Source organism: Staurois parvus, unplaced genomic scaffold, assembly GCF_062004578.1.
Source record: "Staurois parvus isolate SC_StPar_1 unplaced genomic scaffold, SC_StPar_1.0 ptg001371l, whole genome shotgun sequence".
In the NCBI taxonomy this organism is placed as follows: Eukaryota; Metazoa; Chordata; class Amphibia; order Anura; family Ranidae; genus Staurois; species Staurois parvus.
Genome location: NW_028319167.1, coordinates 259,738 through 282,819, shown reverse-complemented (window position 1 = coordinate 282,819; position 23,082 = coordinate 259,738). Strand labels below are relative to the sequence as shown.

General features: G+C 43.3%; 1 protein-coding gene across 1 annotated transcript; it reads left to right on the top strand.

The window, feature by feature from the left end:
- Nucleotides 1-17,361: 17,361 nt before the first annotated feature.
- On the top strand, nucleotides 17,362-22,597 carry LOC149436359 (E3 ubiquitin-protein ligase TRIM39-like). The gene has a single exon (XM_089661699.1). It carries the CDS (start codon nucleotides 17,491-17,493, stop codon nucleotides 19,066-19,068), a length of 1,578 nt encoding a protein of 525 aa, XP_089517825.1. The 5' UTR covers nucleotides 17,362-17,490; the 3' UTR covers nucleotides 19,069-22,597.
- Nucleotides 22,598-23,082: the final 485 nt, after the last annotated feature.

The window sequence follows — 23,082 nt, the reverse complement described above, 5'->3', positions numbered from 1 at the left end:
ATTGTTACTCCCACAGAAAGCAGGGAAACGGGATGATTATTCTGTCGATAGATGCAGAGAAATCCTTTGACCGGGTGGTCTGGGGATTCATGAATAATACACTTGAATCTTTGGGAATAAGGAGTAAAATGATAAGATGGATAAAAGAGCTTTATAATGAACCTTCTGCATCAATTACAGTAAATGGGTCCCTGTTAGGATCCTTTAAAATGTATAGCGGTACTAGACAGGGATGTCCCCTATCACCTTTGTTATTTGTAATATCTCTAGAACCATTACTGGCAATGGTGAGAAAGAGTATAGATATCAGAGGAATTAGGATAGGAGAAGTAGAACATAAGGTGCAGCATATGCAGATTAAATGTTATTTTATGTCGTTCATCCTAGATTGACGTTGCCTAATTTAATGAGATTAATAAAACAATATGGGCGCTGTCAAATTTGAAAATAAATCTATCAAAATCTGAGATCCTAAATATTAATGCTACAAAGATGGAGATGCAGACCCCACAAAAAGATTTTCCTTTCACGTGGCGGGAGAGAGAATTAAGCTATTTAGGAATAAAGTTAACTCCTTCAATAAAACATCGATATCAAGTTAATTACATCCCATTAATAGATGAAATCAAAGATAAGTTGAGAAGACTTTCAATAGGGTGGGTGTTGTGGATCGGACGTATTAATCTGGTCAAGTTGGTGATAGTCCCAAAAATCCTGTATAAGTTTCAAATGCTCCCAATATATTTACCAGGACCTTTCTTAAAGATAATAAGAATGATATCGAGGTTTATATGGGCTAACAAGAAAGCAAGAATCCGTTATGAGACTCTATGTAAAAATAAAGAGAGAAGAGGACTGAACCTGCCAGATATGAGGAAGTATTACATGTCGGTGTTACTGTCAAGGGTGGTGGACTGGACATATAGTGCAGAGGTAAAAAGTTGGGTTAAAATGGAAGGAATATTAACCACTTCCCGTCCGACCCATGTATATACAGTGAGGAACAGAAGTATTTGAACACCCTGCGATTTTGCAAGTTCTCCCACTTAGAAATCATGGAGGGGTCTGAAATTCACATTGTAGGCGCATTCCTACTCTGAGAGACAGAATTAAAAAAAAAATTCAGGAAATCACATTGTATGATTTTTAAAGAATTTATTTGTCTTGCACTGCTGGACATAAGTATTTGAACACCTAAGAAACAGCAAGAATTCTGGCTCCCAAAGACCTGTTACTGTGCCTTTAAAAAGTCCACCTCTACTCCACTCATTAATCTAACTTAGTAGCACCTGTCTGAGCTCTTTAAAGACACCTGTCCACCCCACAGTCAGTCAGACGCCAACTACTACCATGGGCAAGACCAAAGAGCTGTCAAAAGACACCAGAGACAAAATTGTGGACCTCCACAAGGCTGGAAAGGGCTACGGGGCAATTTCCAACCAGCTTGGTGAAAATAAATCAACTGTTGGAGCAATTGTTAGAAAATGGAAGAGGCTAAAGACGACTGTCAGTCTCCCTCGGACTGGGGCTCCATGCAAGATCTCACCTCGTGGGGTATCACTGATGATAAGAAAGGTGAGGAATCAGCCCAGAACTACAAGGGAGGAGCTGGTCAATGACAGGAAGAGAGCTGGGACCACAGTTTCAAAGGTCACTGTTGGTAGAACACTACGCCGTCTTGGTTTCAAATCATGTATTGCACGGAAGGTTCCCCTGCTCAAGTCATCACATGTCCAGGCCCGTATGAAGTTTGCCAATGACCATCTGGATGATCCAGAGGAGGCATGGGAGAAAGTCATGTGGTCAGATGAGACCAAAGTAGAACTTTTTGGTTTAAACAGAAGTATTTGAACTTCACTCGTCGTGTTTGGAGAAAAAGGATGAGTTGCATCCCAAGAACACCATCCCTACTGTGAAGCATGGGGGTGGTAACATCATGCTTTGGGGGTGCTTTTCTGCGAAGGGGTCAGGACAACTGCACTGTATTAAGGAGAGGATGAATGGGGCCATTTATTGTGAGATTTTGAGCAACAACCTCCTTCCCTCAGTCAGAGCATTGAAGATGGGTCGTGGCTGGGTCTTCCAACATGACAACAACCCGAAGCACACAGCCAGGATAACCAAGGAGTGGCTCCGTAAGAAGCATATCAAGGTTCTGGAGTGGCCTAGCCAGTCTCCAGACCTAAATCCAGTAGAACATCTTTGGAGGGAGCTGAAACTCCGTGTTGCTCAGTGACAGCCCCGAAACCTGACAGATCTAGAGGAGATCTGTGTGGAAGAGTCGGCCAAAATCCCTGTTGCAGTGCAAACCTGGCCAAGGACTACAGGAAACGTCTGACCTCTGTAATTGCAGACAAAGGCTTCTGTACCAAATATTAACACGGATCTTCTCAGGGGTTCAAATACTTCTGTTCAGCCGTGCAAGACAAATACATTCTTTACAAATCATACAATGGGATTTCCTGAATTTTTTTTAATTCTGTCTCTCAGAGTGGGAATGCACCTACAATGTGAATGTCAGACCATCCATGATTTCTAAGTGGGAGAACTTGCAAAATCGCAGGGGGTTCAAATACTTCTGTTCCTCATTGTAAACTGCCTGACGGGAGCAGTGCAGGAGCGGGTTGCCGTTCATAAACAGCACCCGCCATTTTGGACTGTGCGCACTTCCTGGGAGTGCGAGGCACCGATCGCTGTACGGGACCTCTGTGTGAGGTCCCGATCATGTGATCACTGATTGACCAATCAGTGATCACATGAATAGTAGTAAGCAAGATGTCACTTATGACATCATTGCTTACTACGTGTGAAATCTATGAATGATCACAGAGATCAAATGGTACAAGGCCATTCACAACAGCCTTGTACCATGTGACAAGCTGTGACCAATCACATCTCACACAATATTTCTCAATGGCTGCAGGAATGCAGCCAGGGAGAAAGAAAAATTATTATTTTTACAGCCTTTATTGCTGTAAAAGCAATCAGTGTAAAAAAAAAAAACAAATCTTCATCACCCCCCACAAGTAGTACAGTGTCACTATGGTGACACTATTGCTAGGGTAACAGTATGTAAAAAAAAAAAACACATAAATAATAATATAAAAATGTAAAAAAAAAAGTTTTTCAATTATAATGTTTAGTTAGAAACTAATTTGGGTTATTTTTTTTTTACTAAAAAGATAACTTTTTTTTCCCCAGCAGGAGCAAAATTGGATCATGCTTTGCTGGGTTTTTTTTGCCTTCCTCTGGATCAACTGCGGGTACAGGATTATAACTTTTTTTTTTTTTCTATGGTTGAACTGGATGGATGTGAGAGGAATCCACCTCAGACCGCACTCAGGATTCAAGTTAAAGAGTTTATTTACTCGTACGAGGAGACAAGATACAGCACAATGACATTTATCCTGACTTGTCTGCCCGGCAACAATTCATCTACATATTTATAGACTGTTATTTCCTGATTTATATCAAAGATGCTGACTTAGCCACTTCTTCTGGATATGATTGGTTGACTTAAGTCTGGGCTTCACCTTTATTGGTCAAATCCTAGAAGAAGGTGTAGCCAAGTCTTACAGACTCTTAGTAAGGAAGTAACTTTTGTCTTCTCATACAAGGAAGTATTTTAGCAAGCTTGCAGGTTATTCTTCTAAACAATGACATGTTTCTTCAGCCTACAATTGAAGAAAATATAGATGCCGCGCTCTATGAAGACCTATTACCTGTATATAGTATAAAAACTGTATTTGTATTAAATCTCTAATAGCTGCATGACCTCCGAAGTGTAACCAGACATGATTGTTATTACCAATCAATACCCAAACATGTGTTGATAATAATGAATGAATGAAAAAATTAGTGATAAAAAAAAGAAGAAAAATCTGTGCAAATTTTATCAAATTTGTGTCCTTTGATGATTAAATAAATAATCCAATTGATAAATGAATATCAAAAAAATGTATGAAAAATAAATAAAAAGTAGAAAATGCAATAATTTTTGTGCAAAAATTAAGAGATCATGCAGCTATTAGAGATTTAATGCAAAAACAGTTTTTATACTATATACAGGTAATAGATCTTGATAGAGCGCGGCATCTACAGTCAGGTACATAAATATTGGGACATGGACACAATTCTAACATTTTTGGCTCTATACACCACCACAATGGATTTGAAATGAAACGAACAAGATGTGCTTTAACTGCAGACTGTCAGCTTTAATTTGAGGGTATTTACATCCAAATCGGGTGAACGGTGTAGGAATTACAACAGTTTGCATATGTGCCTCACACTTGTTAAGGGACCAAAAGTAATGGGACAATTGGCTTCTCAGCTGTTCCATGGCCAGGTGTGTGTTATTCCCTCATGATCCCAATTACAATGGGCAGATAAAATGTTAGAATGTTAGAATTGTGTTGATGTCCCAATATTTATGGACCTGACTGTATATTTTCTTCATTTGTATGCACTGACAACTCACATTTATGAGGGTGAGCAAGACAGCCTGCGATCTTATTGATAGAAGCCGTTTATTATACACCTTATTGGCTCACAAGTACATTTTTAATATTCAGTTAATGTTTCTTTATCCTATCAGGTGGGAACCAAGGACATGTTCTAGCCTTGCAGACTGATACAAAGAAATGTTTCTTGCACACTTTGCAGCTTCATACAAGAGAATGACTTGTAGATAGCATAGATTTCAGAAATACAGTTTCTTATGTAACCCTTTATAAGCAAGCAGAAATGATTATAAATTGAGCAATAGATTATTAATTGAGCCTCTAATTTCTCTAACATTCCCCCCCCCCCTATTTATACTCATTTATGACAGTTCTTTCAGCACCTCGGCTTTCAGGATCACCAAGGTCCATCATATAGATCACACATGAGAGTCAGGGGTGTAGTCTTTGTACTCATCCACATCTGCTTCAGAATGGAATCCGGAATATAAGTCTTTTTGGAGAAACATAGTCTTTGTCAAGGTTGTATCAATGAACCGTTGAAGGAGTCCTCGAACACAGGGAATACAACAGCAACCGCACAGAGTCAACACTGTAGCAGCCATTACTATTGAGATCACCATATTTCTTACCAGCTCACCCCACTTACCAAACCAGGTCTCAAAAAGTCCAGCCAGAGGGTTTTCCACTCCAATATTTTCTGCCAGTTCTTCAGACAGCATCTGCAATTGTACAGGGCCTTCGTTATGCTTCCATCGGGGGCTGTATTGTTAGGAATGAAGGTGCAACAAAAGGTTCCGGACATTTTGCACACACCTCCTCTCTCTGCTAACAGCATATCGAGAGCAATACGATTCTGCCAGGCTGTCAATGAGGTTACATCCAATTGGCTGGCTACTCCTTTAAGGGCATCTCTGGTGTAGTTTACAAACCTTTGCTGGTTATAGTAGATGTGGTTTATCCAGTCGACATTCTTGTTAGGTTGAATCCACAAAAAGATGGAGGTGAATCCGGCTGAAATCTGATCCTGTGCTTTAAATTCATCAGGGACTCCTCGTGGTACTCCAATGGAATCGATGTAGACTCGATTGCCAAACGATCCTTGTAGTGCTCCTCTCTTCAGACTATTGTTTCTTCAATGGTGGTATCTTCATCTTATCACCTACAGGTATCATATAAAAAGGAAGAAGCAAATGGGTTAAGGCACAGCTCCCCTTCCACTTGGGAGGGAGTTTGGTCCTAAGTTTAATATCCCCACACAGCCACCAAACATCAGCTAATTGATTCTTTTGGTCATGAAACCAATCCTGCTGGTAAGGTGGGTCACTGATTGATATGTTTTTTATGGAATAGGTCGGGGGTAAGTCTCCTACTTGCTGTCCATTACTTTCTGTATTGACAAAGCAGATGAAATTTCCTGGGATTACTCTAACAGAGGGAGGAATGCTCCGCATCCTGGTGGTTATATACAGTTTCCGCTCCTCCTTGCACTCAGTATGTGTGATGTTTTCCTTAAACATCCTTATTATACATGTCAGGTTTGTTTTATCAGTCAGGAAAGGGACAGTCACCAGCTGAGGCCGTGAGTTGGCAAATGAGATACAGTTTCCCATCCCTTTGGTCCTGATTGTCCATCTGACCCATTCTATCCACTCATTCGTATCCCCAAACCCTGTTTCTATACTTAACTGTTCTTTGTAAGTAAAGTTAGTTTTGAACAGGTCTGGGGGAAGTTTTAATAGTGGAATGCTGGTGACTGGAGGTGCAACTTGTCCTTTCCCAAGTACTTGAATCTCTATTGTTCCCATTGCATCTTTCCCCAGGGGTATGTGTATACCTAACTTATAGGTTCCAGAATCCTCCCTTTTTGCATGTCTCAAGACTATTAACAATCGATTATAGTCATTCCCCCGAGATGTTATCCTTTACAAACTTAACCGATGCACTATACTTTTTTGTGGGGGAACCTGAGCTGAAGAGGTTAGGTAATCATCTAAATCTGTAGCCCACCATACTTCAGACCACGAAGAACAGGTGGCAGTTTCACACAGATACTTTTCACATTTGCTATATGTAAGTATCCGATTGCGTGGGCAGTCTACCACTTGGCATGCGTCAAATGTGACTGCTATGATGGGTCCTTCATTTATGGTGATGATTAGGTCATCGTTTGGGCCTTTCGTCAAATTCCTTTGGTGTATTCTTTTATCCTGTTTTTGGGCCTTAAGGTTTAGATTCAAGAGTGTTAGTACTAATGTTACAATGCTTCCCACTGTCATCATCCCTATTAGGAATCAGCCTGTCCATGTTTTGGTGAAGTTCCCTGGTTCTAGTATTTGTGTTTCCTTAAGCAGTTTTTCCTCACCTATGAGCCTATTTTTTACCCCAATCTATCAGACTATCGTCTACTCTGCTCATTTTTAGGCACACTCTAAAAACCCATCTCTTCAGGGAAGCCTATCCCGACCCCAGCTAATACTGGAATCCTCTACTCTATCTACCACTCCATCCCCCACAGCTTATTACCTCTTGTACCACTTTCCCCTCCCTCCTAGATTGTAAGCTCCCAGGAGCAGGGCCCTCTAATCCCTCTTGTTTTGAACTGTATTGTTACTGTAATGTCTCCCTCCATAATGTAAAGCGCTGAGCAAACTGTCGGCGCTATATAACTCCTCTATAATAATAATAATATTTTGTGCCATGTTTCTTCACCGGGGTTGAGATGGGTGGTCCCTATTGGATTCACCCCCCTTTGTAGCCGGACTTACACTCAAGACTCTGTGGGCGTTCCCTAATCTGACCCTAAGTTCCTTGCCCTTTTGCAATGTGAATCCAAGGTACTGCTATTTTGACTGCTGTGGGTGTGGACAATAGTACCTGATAAGGCCCTTCCCACCTTGGATCTGACCAATGCTTTCTCTTGATTATTTTGATCCAAACCCAATCCCCTGGTTGGACAAGCGTGTCCTGCTTTGTTGGAGTTTCTTGACCTGTTTGAGAGTTTGGAGACAAAACTTCCTTAGACATCAGTAATTTTCTCATGTAGTTTTCTAGCTCGCAATCCATTTCTTCATCTTCCCTAGCAAATGGCTTGAGCTGTGGAATGTTATATGGTCTACCATACAGTACCTCATAAGGTGTTAACTGTGGGGGTTATTCTCATGCTCAATAAAGCTATTGGTAGACACTGAACCCAATTTTATTTTAGTCTCCTCCGTTAGCTTTCTCAGTTTACCTTTTATAGTACCGTTATGTCTTTCCACAGTGCCTGCAGACTGTGGGTGATAGACACAGTGATTCTTTAGGTCAATATTATACCATCTGCCGATTTGCTGTATTGTTTGGTTTACAAAATATGAAACCTTATCACTGTAAATGATAGAAAGGATCCCAAATCTTGGAACTATTTTCTTTATAATTGCCTTGGCAACTGACTGCCCATCAGGGTGTATCAGTGGGAAAGCTTCCACCCATTTTGCGTAGTGATCCACAATTGTCAGGCAATATTTTGTACAGAGGTTCCCCTATGCCTGAGGACCAATATGTAAATATTACTTTTTTCAAACAACCTTTCTTAATAGGAGGTATATCTGTTGGTTATGTGTTAGAGAAGACACTGGTAGTGATGAGGAAGAATGCAGACTTTACTTGTGTGGCTTAAGTTGCAAACATACAAAGCACATTTCAGCAGGTTGTGATAGCAGACATAATACTTCCTGAAGAGAGAGGAAGAGAGAGAACCAACAAGTCTTACACATATGCACAACTAGTGACTTTAGTGTACAGTGCCATCTACTGGTCAAGTGATATTAACACAGAAATACTATATACAGTACATTATGGTACTTGCTGTTGCATTCCCAACACCCCTTCTCAACGGCATGTGCATAATTATATGACATTTAGTCTCTTTTGTAGAAAACAATGATGTTCCCTTGGCAAAGGTTTGGTGAGTGCGTCTGCAGTCATCTCCTCTGATGGGCAGTACTGGATGTACCCCTTGTTCTTGCATGTCTCTGAGCAGATGATATCTTACATCAATGTGCTTGGTTCTTGGGTTAATCTTCTCAGAGTGTGTAAGCTTTATGCATCCCTGATTGTCTTCAAAGATGGGTGTGGGTTGTGACATATTCAGTCCCATGTCTACTAGAAGTTGACGAATCCAAATGGCTTCTTGACATGCATGTGCTGCTGCTATGTATTCTGCTTCAGTTGAAGAGAGTGCAACAGTCACTTGTTTCCGATGGTTTTGCGACCAGGAGGGAGTTCTGTTAGTGACCAAGTTTTATTTTCTTGAAGTGATTTTATTTCTTCTTCAGCTGCTTTTCTCCACTGATCGGCTTCCCTTCTCGGCAAAGTTTCTATGTCTTCCCAGGATGTTGGCTCCTGTGTTTGATGTGTTTTAGCAGAGTATGATAACCTGTGGGGTGGTATCCCTTTTGTCATTTGAGAGGATCTTCTGATTTCTTGTTGTTCAGTGGGTTCTATTGGCTCGTTGATTGTAAGTTCCACTTCTTGTTCTGGCTCTTGTCCTGCTTCACATGGGTCAGTGTCTCTTGCCGATTCAGCGCATAAATCCTCTCCACATTTTTCAAGAATTGTATTATCTGATGCTTCACTTTCATCAAAATAAACACTGCGGCTTACTGTGACCTTGTTGGTCTTTGGACAAAGGATTCTATATCCCTTCCTCTGCTCACTGTAGCCCACCAGAATGCCTTCTATGGCTTTGTTCTCCAACTTGGAGCGTTTCTGACTTGGAATGTGAGCATATGCTTTACAGCCAAACACTCTGATGTGTCCTACAGTTGCAAGAAAAAGTATGTGAACCCCTTGGGATTACATGGAGTTTTGCATGAATTGGGCATAAAATGTGCTCTGAACGTCATCTAAGTCACAACAATAGAAGAACACAGTCTGCTGAACATAATACTACACAAACATTAGATGTTGCCATGGTTTAATTGCACATAACATGTAAACATTCACAGTGCAGGGAGGAAAAAGTATGTGAACCTTTGGACTTAATAACTGGTTGACCCTCCTTTGGCAGCAATAACCTCAACCAAACGTTTCCTGTAGTTGCAGATCAGACCTGCACAACGATCTGGAGTCATTTTGGACCACTCCTCTTCACAAAACTGTTTCAGTGTAGCAATATTCTTGGGATGTCTGGTGTGAATCGCTCTCTTAAGGTCATGCCACAGCATTTCAATCGGGTTGAGGTCAGGACTCTGACTGGGCCATTCCAGAAGGCGTATTCTGTGCTGTTGCAGCCATTGTTTTGTTGAATTACTTGTATGCTTTGGGTCATTGTCCTGCTGCATCACCCATCCTCTGCGGAGCTTCAGTTGGCGGACAGATGGTCGTACGTTTTCCTGCAAAATGTCTTGATAAACTCTGGAATTCATTTTCCCATCAATGACAACAATCCGTCCAGGCCCTGAGGCAGCAAAGCAGCCCCAAACCATGATGCTCCCTCCGCCATGTTTTACAGTGGGGATGAGGTTTTGATGTTGGTGTGCTGTGCCTTTTTTTCTCCACACATAGTGTTGTGTGTTCTTCCCAAACAACTCAATCTTGGTTTCATCTGTCCACAGTATATTTTGCCAGTAGTGCTGTGGAACATCCAGGTGCTCTTTTGCAAACTTCAAACGTGCGGCAATATTCTTTTTGGACAGCAATGGCTTCCTCCGTGGTGTCCTCCCATGTACTCCATTCTTGTTTAATGTTTTCCTTATTGTAGATGTGTCAACAAAAATGTTAGCATGTGCCAGAGATTTCTGTAGGTCTTTAGCGGACACTCTGGGATTCTTCTTTACCTCATGCAGCATTCTGCGCTGTGCTCTTGCAGTCATTTTTACAGGACGAGCACACCTAGGGAGAGTAGCAACACTGCTAAACTTTCTCCATTTGTAGACAGTCTGTCTTACCGTGGACACATGAACATCAAGGCTTTTGGAGATACTTTTGTAACCCTTTCCAGCTTCATGCAAGTCAACAATTCTTGATCGTAGGTCTTCTGAGAGCTCTTTTCTGCGAGGCATGGTTCACATCAGACAGTGCTTCTTGAAACCAGTAAACCCAAAACGGGTGTGTGTTTTTTAAGGGCAGGACAGCTGTCAGCAACACATGCAATATCATTAAACTGATTGGAGACAAGGTTGACTCACTCCTGGCTCCAATTAGCTCTGGGAGAAGTCATTAAGCTAGGGCCTCACATACTTTTTCCTCCCTGTACTGTGAATGTTTACATGTTATGTGCAATTAACCATGGCAACATTTAATGTTTGTGTAGTATTATGTTCAGCAGACTGTGTTCTTCTATTGTTGTGACTTAGATGACGTTCAGAGCACATTTTATGCCCAATTCATGCAAAACTCCACGTAAACCCAAGGGGTTCACATACTTTTTCTTGCAACTGTACGTTATGTTTTGATCCATTCCACATTTCATATGGTGTACTCTCAATAGCTTTTGATGGGAGCCTGTTTTGTAGGTATGTTGCAGTCATTATTGCTTCTCCCCAGTATTTGTTAGGTAAGGCAGCGTCCGAAATCATACATCTGGTCATTTCTACAAGAATGCGATTCTTTCTTTCCGCTACACCGTTTTGCTCAGGAGTGTATGGTACAGTTGTTTGGTGTATAATACCTTGTTTCTTTAGGTATGATTCCATCTCTTTATTCATATATCCCCCTCCATTGTCAGTGCGTATTATTCCAGGTTTCCTTTGAAACTTGTTGCTTGTCATAGCTACAAACTCTTGAAGTTTTTCTAATGTCTCACTTTTGTGCTTCATTAGATACGTTATTGTGTACCGGGAATAATCGTCGATGGAAGTCAGTAAATATCTGTTCCCGCCAAATGTGATGGTTTTCATTGGTCCGCACACATCACTGTGTATCAGTTCCATGGGTTTAATGGTTTTACTCTGACTGGTCTGTGGAAGAGAGGTTCGGGTGGCCTTTGCTTTGATGCAACACGTGCACTTGCTGAGTGTGTGGCAAGGCAATATTTTCATGTCTTCTGATAAACCTCTCTTTGCAAAGTCCTTTATAGCTTTTGGGTTTCGATGCCCCAATCTTCTATGCCACAGGTGGATGCACTTGTCATGTGGGTTATGAGTTGCCGCAGTACCCTTCTCATTTTCAGTGACGAGTTTGTACAGATGTTCATGTAACCTTCCTCTTGCTAGAATTTGCTTTCCATTTTGAATTGTGCATTCATTACCTCTGAACTGGACAGTGAGTCCATTGCTTGCAAGGGTTTTAACTGATAGGAGGCTTTCTTCTAGGCTTGGATCATATAGAACATTCTTTACAAGGATGCTCTGCTTGCCCCCTGATGGCGTTTTGCAGTTCAGAAATCCCTGACCATTACCTTCCGCTGTAATACTTTTCCCATTTGCTAGGAAGACTTTATCTTTTACACTAAAATCAATTTCTGTGAAGAATGTCTCGTCGCTTGTCATGTGACTTGTTGCCCCTGAATCAATGTACCATCCATGTGAGGTACTATTCTGAGTCACTTTAAAAGTACCACTCCATGATGCACTTTCATCTTCCGGGTTGTCATTGGGTCTGCGTGTATCTAGTAACGGCCACAAGTCATCTTTGGATAACAGCATTTCAAGCTTAAACTTCCATAGCTGGTAGTTGGTATTGTTGAGCTTTGCTATTGTAAACTTCATATCTGAAGCACTTGCCATCTTTCAGTGAATTGGTAGGATTGTAAATGCAGCACTTACTTGCTTGTAGTTTTCCTTTTTCCAGTGTCTGGAGCTGGGCCCATAACCTGTTGGTTATGTGTTATAGATGACACTGGTAGTGATGAGGCAGAACTATGACTTTACTTGTGTGGCTTAAGTTGCAAACATACAGAGCACATTTCAGCAGACATATTACTTCCTGAAAATAGAGAGAAGAAGGAGGAAGAAGGAGAATCAACAAGTCTTACACATATGCACAACTAGTGACCTTAGTGTACAGCGCCATATACTGGTCAAGTGATATTAACACACAATACTATATAGTACATTATAGTACATGCTGTTGCATTCCCAACAACTGGGACATGGTGGTGATCAGGAACACTTTTGTTGGATCAAACTGGGATTGGTGCAGTGGCAATCAGGGAAACTGTTGCAGGCTGCACTGGCTGTGGTCACATTGGCACTGGTGTGGGGTAATCAGGAACACTGTAGGACATGGTAGTGTCATTGCTGTACTTATACCTTGGAACTCAACTTTGCTCACTGTTACGTATGATGGTGATAGGTCAACTACAACATGACAGTTGCATCCATCCCAAAGTGGGAAGGCTAGGATTCCAGGAAAAATGAGGACATACAGTAAGGATATTTAAAAGATTAAAAAAACTTTTCTTACACGCGACCATAATCTTTCCTCAGGTTCCATCAATAGACTTTCTGATGTCTCTGGCATTTTCAATAATCATTTCCTAGTTCCTAGGTAATCAATGACCATAAACATCAGAAAGCACCACACATGACCTTCAGAGGGTAAAGGACTGGGCATGGAAAGAAGGAGTTTATACTAGGGTGACCATTAATGGGTTGATTTTTGGAAATGATGATCCCCATTCGAGAACCAATTGTGATGAGCGGGCACTATTGTCCTTAGAGGACCGTAATGGACCCCTCATACCGTCAGAGGCTTACAGCACACAGAGATATTCTATCTTGTTGGAAACTGTTAGATGTGCAGCCGCTGTTCCTTCTCTCTTTAATGATGATAGGGAGAGAAGAGTATGAATGCAGACCCAACGTTGTCATACAGTATTTCAGCTGAATTTCATGGTCAGTATGAGCAATCAGCAATAGGGTGCAGGATGAGCAGATGTCTCTCCACTTGGTGAGACATTTTTATGTTTTGGTGAAGAGGATTTCAGGGGGAGAAAGAAAACTCATATCCAGGGAATATTTTTTTCCACAATGACCTTTATTTCCCCAGACAGACATATTGTTCTGTATGAGCTCCTTTTTATGATCTGGGTTCCTCCATATAACTAATCATATGAATACAGTATGTAGGCCGGGCATTAAGAACGTGGGCATAAAGTATCATTCCCGGGTGCCCCTAACAGGCCTCATCCCCTAATTCCACATTAATGTGAGTCCCCACTCCCAGAGGGAGCAAACAAGGCATACATTCACCAGCACATGTACAATACTATGCCCAACACTTCACCCTGGCAGAGCCAGGTACCAGATCAATGGATGGGTCAATGGTAGTAAGAAGAGGCAAGGCCAATAACTTTTCAAAGCTTTCCTTTCACAACTTCAAGGCATTCAACTTCCATTGGTACTTTCCCAGGCAATCTACAGTATGTCGTGTTCCTATCTCCCTCCTATCCAGGGCACCAGGACATCTCTGGCTATACCCCAGTTACATAGTTACATAGTTAGTCTGGCCAAAAAAACATCCAGTCCATCCAGTTCAGCCATAAAGAAAAGTTATAATCCTATATCCACTTTTGATCCAGAGGAAGGCATAAAACCCAGCAAAGCACGATCCAATTTGCTCCTACAGGAGAAACAATTCCTTCCTGATCCCCAGAGAGGCAATCAGATATTCCCTGGATCAACTTTACCTATAACTTTACCAGTTGGGGAATACCAATCACTGGAACACTACATTTCTGTAGAATGGGCCCCACTAAGTCCCATAGGGGCCAGCTCCAGAGTCTCACTCCTCTTCTCTCAGACTCTCTACACAAACTCCTCCTACTCCCTAACGTATCTCCCTATTAGTCTATGGGGAGGACACCACCCAGTAGCCAAATTTTGAATTGCACTTACGCTCTTTTACAAGCATGAGTCAAAGGTCAGCCTTGCCCTGTATTGGTAAATATTAACCCTTTCGCTGCCAGAGCTATTTTTGCCTATTTGCACACGTTTAAAAAATCATTTTAGGCCTAAAGATTACACAAAACCCCAAATATTATATATTTTGTGAAAGCAGACACCCTAGAGAATAAAATATGGGTAGTTCCAATTTTATATGTCACACAATAATATTGGAAATACAAAATTTCAGTAAAAATCACACTAAAGTGAATTTTAGAGCAAACAAATGCAATCAATTACTCAAATCAAAATATAAAAGACGAGGTTGTGCCGAGTACATAGATACCCAACATGCCAAACCTTAAATTTATGTGCGCCTATGAAATGGTGACAAACTTCAGTCCCCTATATATTCTATAGGTGACGCTTCATAAGCCCCTACAGGTCATCAGTTTCATGTTATGGAGGAGGTCTTGTGCTAGAATTATTGCTCTCACTCCGGCGTGTGCGGTGATATGTAACATGTATCACAATCTATGTTTTTACACAAAGGCACCCTGACGTGTGTGTTTACGGTCATACATGTGTATATGTGGGGGGGCCTCAACATTTTTTCAGGGGGGGTGTTATATCCTTGGGTGTAACTATTTTTTTACAACAAAAAAAAGTGCTTAACTTTTTTTTTACTTGACATAGGGGACACAAAATCCCTTATGTCATGATTTTTTAGAGGCATTACAATGCAAACCACATTGCAATACATCTTTCCTTGGCTATTCTAGCCAGGAAATGGACAGCCGTGATACAGATGTAACTTCATGGACGTCACCTTTTAGGTCACACAGAGAAGCGGAGAGGAATGAATGTTCATCCACACTCCTCTCTCCTCTCCACCCGTTAGCCCCCACCATGGCTCTCCCGCTTACATGGCGGGAGCGAGCCCACGAGTGGTCACCAGAACCGGGGGCTGTGGATGCAATCGGCGGCAGAGGATCCATCTGACTGCTTCCGGGGTACGGACCCGGCAGTGAAAGGGTTAAACATTTGGCTGCATTCTATCCCCGGTGTCAGAGACTTTTACTGTCACTTTGCTTTCTGCTGTCAGCCATGGTATCTGCTGATCTGAGCCTCTCTGAGAGGATGCAGCCACTCTGATTGGCTGTGGCAGGACAGGTAGCCAAGCTTAGCAGGGACTAGCCATCAGCTGATTATATCATTCATCAGGTGAGGATGGCCGACGTCTATAGCCCTCTATAGTCCTGTGCAGGAACAAGGACAGAACAGGGCGCCTGCTGGTGGGACTACAAGATACAGAACAGCTTTGCATGTTAGGCTGCATTAGGGTGGCCACCTCATCCCTCTAACCACTTGCCAACCATGCTATAGCCGAAAGACGAGTACAGCGCGGTTATCCAGTCCAGGGAGGGTGTCATATGAGTTCCTCCCAGAACGCCCCCTCTAGGGCTCCCCCTATGGACACAGCTGATCACGTGATGTGGTAAAAGGCTAATCACAGCGACCTTTTACCACGTGATTAGCCGTGTCCAATGACACAGCAGATCACCGTAAAATGCAGTTGCAGTATGTTACAGCATGAGGAAAGTACTGCTGAGAACCTGCAATTGTCAGAGGATGGATCGGCACCAATCATCAAGGCACTGATGACCAGTGCCCTGGTGATTGGTGCCCAGTAGTGCCACCCACCTGTGCCCAGCAGTGCCACCCACCTGTGCCCATCAGTGCCCAGCAGTGCCACCCACCTGTGCTCAAAAGTGCCACCCACAAGTGCCCAGCAGTGTCTAGTAGTGCCTCCCACCTGTGCCCAGAGGTGCCATCTTCCACTGCCCAGCAGTGTCCCCCATCAGTGCTGCCCAACATTGCCACCCATCAGTGCCCAGCAGTGTTACCAGTCAGTACCGTCAGTCAGTGCCACCTATCAGTGCCACCTATCAGTGCCCATCAATCTTGCATATCAGTACAGCATCATCAGTGCCTATCAGTGCTGCCTATCAGTTCCCATCAGTGCCACCTATGAGTGCTGCCTATCAGTGCCCATCAGTGCTGCGTATCCGTGCCAATCTGTGCTGCCTATCAGTGCAGCCTCCTCAAGGCACATCAGTGAAGGAGAAAAATTACCTGTTTGCAAAATGTTATAATAGAAACAAAGAAAAACTTATTTTTAAAAATGTTTTGCTCTTTTTTTGTTTATAGTGCATAAAAATAAAACGCCCAGCAGTGATTAAATACCACCAAAAGCTGAAAATTGGCCTGGACAGGAAGGGGGTAGAAGTGCCCAGTAGGCAGGAAGGGGGTAGAAGTGCCCTGTAGGCAGGAAGGGGGTAGAAGTGCCCTGTAGGCAGGAAGGGGGTAGAAGTGCCCTGTAGGCAGGAAGGGGGTAGAAGTGCCCGGTAGGCAGGAAGGGGGTAGAAGTGCCCGGTAGGCCGAAAGGTGGTAGAAGTGCCCGGTAGGCGAGGGGTTAAACCCGAACACATATGAATGACACAGGTTCTGGGGCTAATTGAATGCAGATAAGGCATCAAGTGAGTGGAATTCCCACCTTCATCAGCCCCAGAACCTGTGTAACTAATATGTGTCGGGTGTAAAGGGGTGAGGTGGCCCCCCTAGGCTGCATTCACACTTGAGGGTTTTGTAGCTTGAAGATCGAAGATCCAAGAAAGCTCAAACTGAAAAAATGACTTGTTCTCTATGGTGCTTCTTCACACCTGATCACTGGAACAGGCGCCATAGAGAACAATTGATTTTGTAAGTTTGAGTGTTTTTGGATCTTGGATCTTCAAGCTACAAAACCCTCCAGTGTGAATGCAGCCTTAGAGTTGTACAACTACCAGTGAGGACGTATCGGCTTGTCTGCTGGTCTGTAGGACTACAAGGGGCAGCTTAGTAGAAGTTTTATTGCTTTAATCTGTGACAGTTTCAATCTGTTTTTGCATGCCTGTTCACTTGTATGGAAAGAGAATCAGTTCTGAACGAACGTTTGTTGACCCCGGCCCTAATTTTCACCAAAGTGTCCGATATTTTCCTGAGACAGGCACATTGTTCTGCAGGAGATTCTTTCAATATTGGTGTCCCTCCATATAATGAATCCTATGAACAAAGTACAAGTCACAGCCCAGCCTCGCCCTGTGTAGGAGGAAGTGACACCTCCCAGCTGCATTCTTCCCCGGTGTCAGAGACTTTCATTTCTCCTGTCAGCGATGGCGTCTGCTAATCTGAGAGCCGAGCTGGAATGTTCCGTCTGTCTGAACATTTATACAGATCCTGTAATGCTGAGATGTGGACACAACTTCTGCCGGGTCTGTATTGATCGTGTTCTGGATACACAGGAGGGGTCTGGAGGATATTCCTGTCCTGAATGCAGACAGAAGTTTCCGGATCGTCCTGCACTGCACAGGAACATAACAAGGCGTAACATAGTGGAGAATTTCCTGTCCGCTCAGCCTGATCAGGAGGAGTCCGGGGTCTTCTGTACTTACTGTGTGGACTATCCTGTACCTGCTGTTAGATCCTGTCTGCTCTGTGAGGTTTCTCTGTGTGATAAACACCTGAGAGCCCACAAAATATCCCCAGAACACATCTTATGTGACCCCAACTTGTCCATGGAGAGCAGGAAATGCTCCGTCCATAAGAAGATCCTGGAGTATTACTGCACTGAGGATGACACCTGTATCTGTGTGTCTTGTTGTATGATTGGAGGACATAAAGGACATGAGATGGAGTCACTGGATGAGGCTTCTGAGAAGAAGAATGAGACACTGAGGAACGTTCTGCAGAAACTTCTGACAAAGAGAGAGGAGATGGAGGAAAGAGTCCAGAGTCTGCAGGAACACAGGAGGAAAGTAGAAGAAGAAGCAGCTGGTGACACCGAGAGATTCACTGCCCTGTTTAGAGATCTCAGGAGACGTCTGAAAGACCTGAAGAAGAGAGTCCTGAGGGAAATCTCCGGGAGGGCAGAGCGGGTCTCCATCTTCATCCGGGATCTGGAAATAAAGAAGGAGGAGCTGTCCAGGAAGATGCGTGACATTGAGGAGCTGTGTAACATGACGGATCCACTGACTGTCCTACAGGAATCAGACACAGGTGACTTGTGTGATACTGAGGATGGAGATAATGAGGACAGAGAGAGACATGAGGAACTCCTCCATGATGGAGGGGGGCTGGATGTGGCTGGGATATCACACACATTACACACATTATCTGATATAATAACAGAGGGAAATGTATCCTTCTATATACAGGGAGCTGAGGACATATTACTGGATGGAAACACAGCTCATAATAATCTACAGATATCAGATGACAGGAAAACTGTATCCAGGTCAGATAGAAACCAGAATCGTCCAGAAACACCAGAGAGATTTCAGGGTTATTATCAGGTGTTGAGCAGTCGGAGTTTCTCCTCAGGGAGACATTACTGGGAAGTGGATGTCGGGGGGTCAGATGGATGGGGAGTTGGGATGTGTTACCCCAGTATAGACAGGAGAGGACGGCAGTCACGGATTGGATGGAATAACAAGTCCTGGGGTTTGTACAGGGATGGTGATCAGTATTGGGTGAGACATGACAGTAAAGGGATCCCCTTACCCCCCAATCCCCCCAGTACCAGAGTCAGGATAGATCTGGATTATGAGGCCGGGCGGATCTCCTTTTATGATCTGTGTGACCCGATCCGACACCTCCACACCTTCACCACCACCTTCACCGAGCCCCTCCATGCCGGGTTACGTGTAAGGAGAGGTTGTATAAAGATCTGTGGGGGGAATCGGGGGAAGTGAGAACTCCGCCCAGAGTGGTGACATCACAGGGAGGGGGGACGGGATTGGTGGAACATTCAGCCAATAGTCCTGCAGTGTTTTCTATGATCCATATATTACTGTGAGATGTCTCTATTTCTCCCTCACAGATGTCTATGATTGGCTGGAAGAACTGTCCAATTATAGTGAAGGCTTTTCTCTATTGGTCAGCGAGGAGCATGTGATCTATCTATCTATCTATCTATCTATCTATCTATCTATCTGTCTATCAGGGGCGGACTGACCATTTGGGGACTCAAGCACTGCCCAAGGGCCCGGGGTCAGTAGAGGGCCCCATGAGAGGTTCCGTTTGTCCCCTGGATGTTCTCAGAATGTGACCAAAAGAAGGAAAAACTGGCCAGCCAGGTTTAGAGAGCGATGCTGGATGGGGCAGTACCATGGCAGGTCCTCCGGCCATCTCTCCTCCTCGGGGATTCAGCGGAGGGGCGGGTCTACATCCCTTAACTCAGAGAGTTGGAGGGGGCGGGCTGACAGTCACTGGAGGGTGGAGCCATCGCTGAGCTGGCCTTCCTTCCTGCAGCAGATCAGTGTGTGTAATCCCCAGCCAGGTGGCAGCACTGTGTTCTATCCTGCCCAGTGTCTGTCCTGACCCTAAGAACACGGATTTCTATATTCCCTATATATAACACTGATATCTGAACACTGAGTGGCACCGAGTGTACAGATATCAGTGTTATATACAGGGAATAGTCAGTGTACGGATATCAGTGTTATATATACAGGGAATAGTCAGTGTACAGATATCAGTGTTATATACAGGGAATAGTCAGTGTACGGATATCAGTGTTATATACAGGGAATAGTCAGTGTACAGATATCAGTGTTATATACAGGGAATAGTCAGTGTACGGATATCAGTGTTATATACAGGGAATAGTCAGTGTACTGATATCAGTGTTATATATAGGGAATAGTCAGTGTACGGATATCAGTGTTATATACAGGGAATAGTCAGTGTACGGATATCAGTGTTATATACAGGGAATAGTCAGTGTACGGATATCAGTGTTATATACAGGGAATAGTCAGTGTACGGATATCAGTGTTATATATACAGGGAATAGTCAGTGTACGAATATCAGTGTTATATACAGGGAATAGTCAGTGTATGGATATCAGTGTTATATATACAGGGAATAGTCAGTGTACGGATATCAGTGTTATATATACAGGGAATAGTCAGTGTACGGATATCAGTGTTATATACAGGGAATAGTCAGTGTACAGATATCAGTGTTATATAACACTGATATCTGTACACTGACTATTCCCTATATATAACACTGATATCCGTACACTGACTATTCCCTGTATATAACACTGATATCCGTACACTGACTATTCCCTGTATATAACACTGATATCTGTACACTGACTATTCCCCGTATATAACACTGATATCTGTACACTGACTATTCCCTGTATATAACACTGATATCCGTACACTGACTATTCCCTGTATATAACACTGATATCTGTACACTGACTATTCCCTGTATATAACACTGATATCTGTACACTGACTATTCCCTGTATATAACACTGATATCCGTACACTGACTATTCCCTGTATATAACACTGATATCCGTACACTGACTATTCCCTGTATATAACACTGATATCCGTACACTGACTATTCCCTGTATATAACACTGATATCCGTACACTGACTATTCCCTGTATATAACACTGATATCTGTACACTGACTATTCCCTGTATATATAACACTGATATCTGTACACTGACTATTCCCTGTATATATAACACTGATATCCGTACACTGACTATTCCCTGTATATAACACTGATATCCGTACACTGACTATTCCCCGTATATAACACTGATATCCGTACACTGACTATTCCCTGTATATAACACTGATATCCGTACACTGACTATTCCCCGTATATAACACTGATATCCGTACACTGACTATTCCCTATATATAACACTGATATCTGTACACTGACTATTCCCTGTATATAACACTGATATCTGTACACTGACTATTCCCTGTATATAACACTGATATCTGTACACTGACTATTCCCTGTATATAACACAGATATCTGTACGCTGACTATTCCCTATATATAACACTGATATCTGTACGCTGACTATGCCCTATATATTGAATACGGGCAGTGCAATATGTAGGTGGGGCTTTGTGTGGGTGTGGCTTGAGTGTGGGTGGGGACACAGGGGCCCCATGATCTCCTATTGCCCGGGGGCCCCATGAGTTGTCAGTCCGCCCCTGCTGTCTGTCTATCTCTATAAAGTAGAACTAAAGACAAAACTTATTTTAGTATTGGATGGGTGGAGAGGGATTAGAACCCCGGCCAGGTTTTTATTGCTGTCTGGGCCCCCATTGGGGAGATTCGGCCTCTCTATTTGTCCTTGTAACCATTATCACCAGAAGTAACAATGAAACAAATGTTGGGTTGTCACCAGAACAGGAATAGAGGGGAAATCTTCCAGCGGGGAGACTAGTTCTGGTGATCAGCAGGGATTCCCTCACTTTTCAGCAATTGTCTGTCATTTCCTGTTGTGGTGATGGGACAGGAAGTGAGGAGAAATCTCCCCAATGGAACACAGATGGCAATACAAGCCTGGCAGGGGGTAGAACCCTTTCTTGCTTCATCCAAAATACAAAAAAGCTTTGTCTTTAGTTCTACTTTAATTTTCTAAACAGGAAGTGACCATGTAATACCAGCAATTTCCCTTCCCCCGCCCCTCCCCCTATGTTCTGCCCCTCCTCCTGGTGGCGCTATGTGCATCCATGATCACACACAGAGGGTGGAGATGATCCATCAGTACAGAGGATGCAGTGCCGTCATTGTGATGGGATAGGTTGGGGTCACCCCTACATCTAGGAGAGGTCACATGACACCATGTGGGGGGAGGGGACTGGGAAGGACAGAAGTGAGGTCTGGTGGATGATGGTGGGTGATGAGCTCCGTCTGTACTGGGGGGACTAATGGAGATCGGCTCCATCACACAACAAGAGGGGGAGGGGAGAGGGTCAGCGGCTTTTCTGAAGAGGGGGGAAGGGTGACCAATCCGTATGGAGGAAGTATGGTGGCAGCCATTGCTAACTACTTCTAAAGAATACTAGTTCCCTGGCTGTCATTCTGATCCAACTCCTTCTGTACTTTCTATGTCAGACCACCTGGAAGAAGTATTCAGAGTCGGAGTTCTGACTTAACTCTGATTTCCTGATCTGCATGATTGTTCCAGGTCAGTGTCCCCGAATACTGAGTCCACAGACAGCCAGGAGAAGAGCATTTTCAGAAGACATCCAGCAATGGCCCCTCCATATTCCCCTCAGTACAGGTGTCATTTATGTCACAGCCGGGGACATTCTTCTCACATCGTTTGTTTTCATTTTCCCCGAATACAAAATGCTGAATGATGATCTACAATGTCTTTTGTTGGTTTTATTCATTTTCTGGAAGATTTACAAATGAATAAATTGATCTTTTCTGTCACTTTTCTTATTACTTATTGTATGAAATATTCATTTTATAAATCAGCATTTAATCCCGGCTCCTCCATGACACCGTGTTACAGAGAATTCTGGGCTTTCCGATAAGACAGCCCAGCACTAGCTGGTCTGGGGACAGAGATGAGAGCGCCAACGTGGTCTTATCTTCTGGAATGAGGTCGGTGTGGCCCTCAGTAGATGTAATGTGGCCCCATTGAGGTCTTATTCCACTCAGCTCAGCCTCTTTCATGTAGATATGACGTGTCTGACCTCACTGGCCCAGTCAGCAGTCTAGGTGCTGTCATGTCATCCTCCAATGTCCATCTGGGAGAGCCCAATGGTGGACATTGTCACAAGGGTCAGGAGGATGACGATAATCACACTGAGTATGTTTCACCCACTGATCCCTAATACCAAGGAGGGATCCATCCATTGGCAGTAGACTTGAGCCTGTTGGTCTCCAACCAAGGTTGGGTAATGATAGCTAAT

Coding starts and splice junctions, on each gene's coding strand:
- LOC149436359 (XM_089661699.1), top strand. CDS start 17,491: ATGGCGTCTGCTAATCTGAGAGCCGAGCTGGAATGTTCCGTCTGTCTG.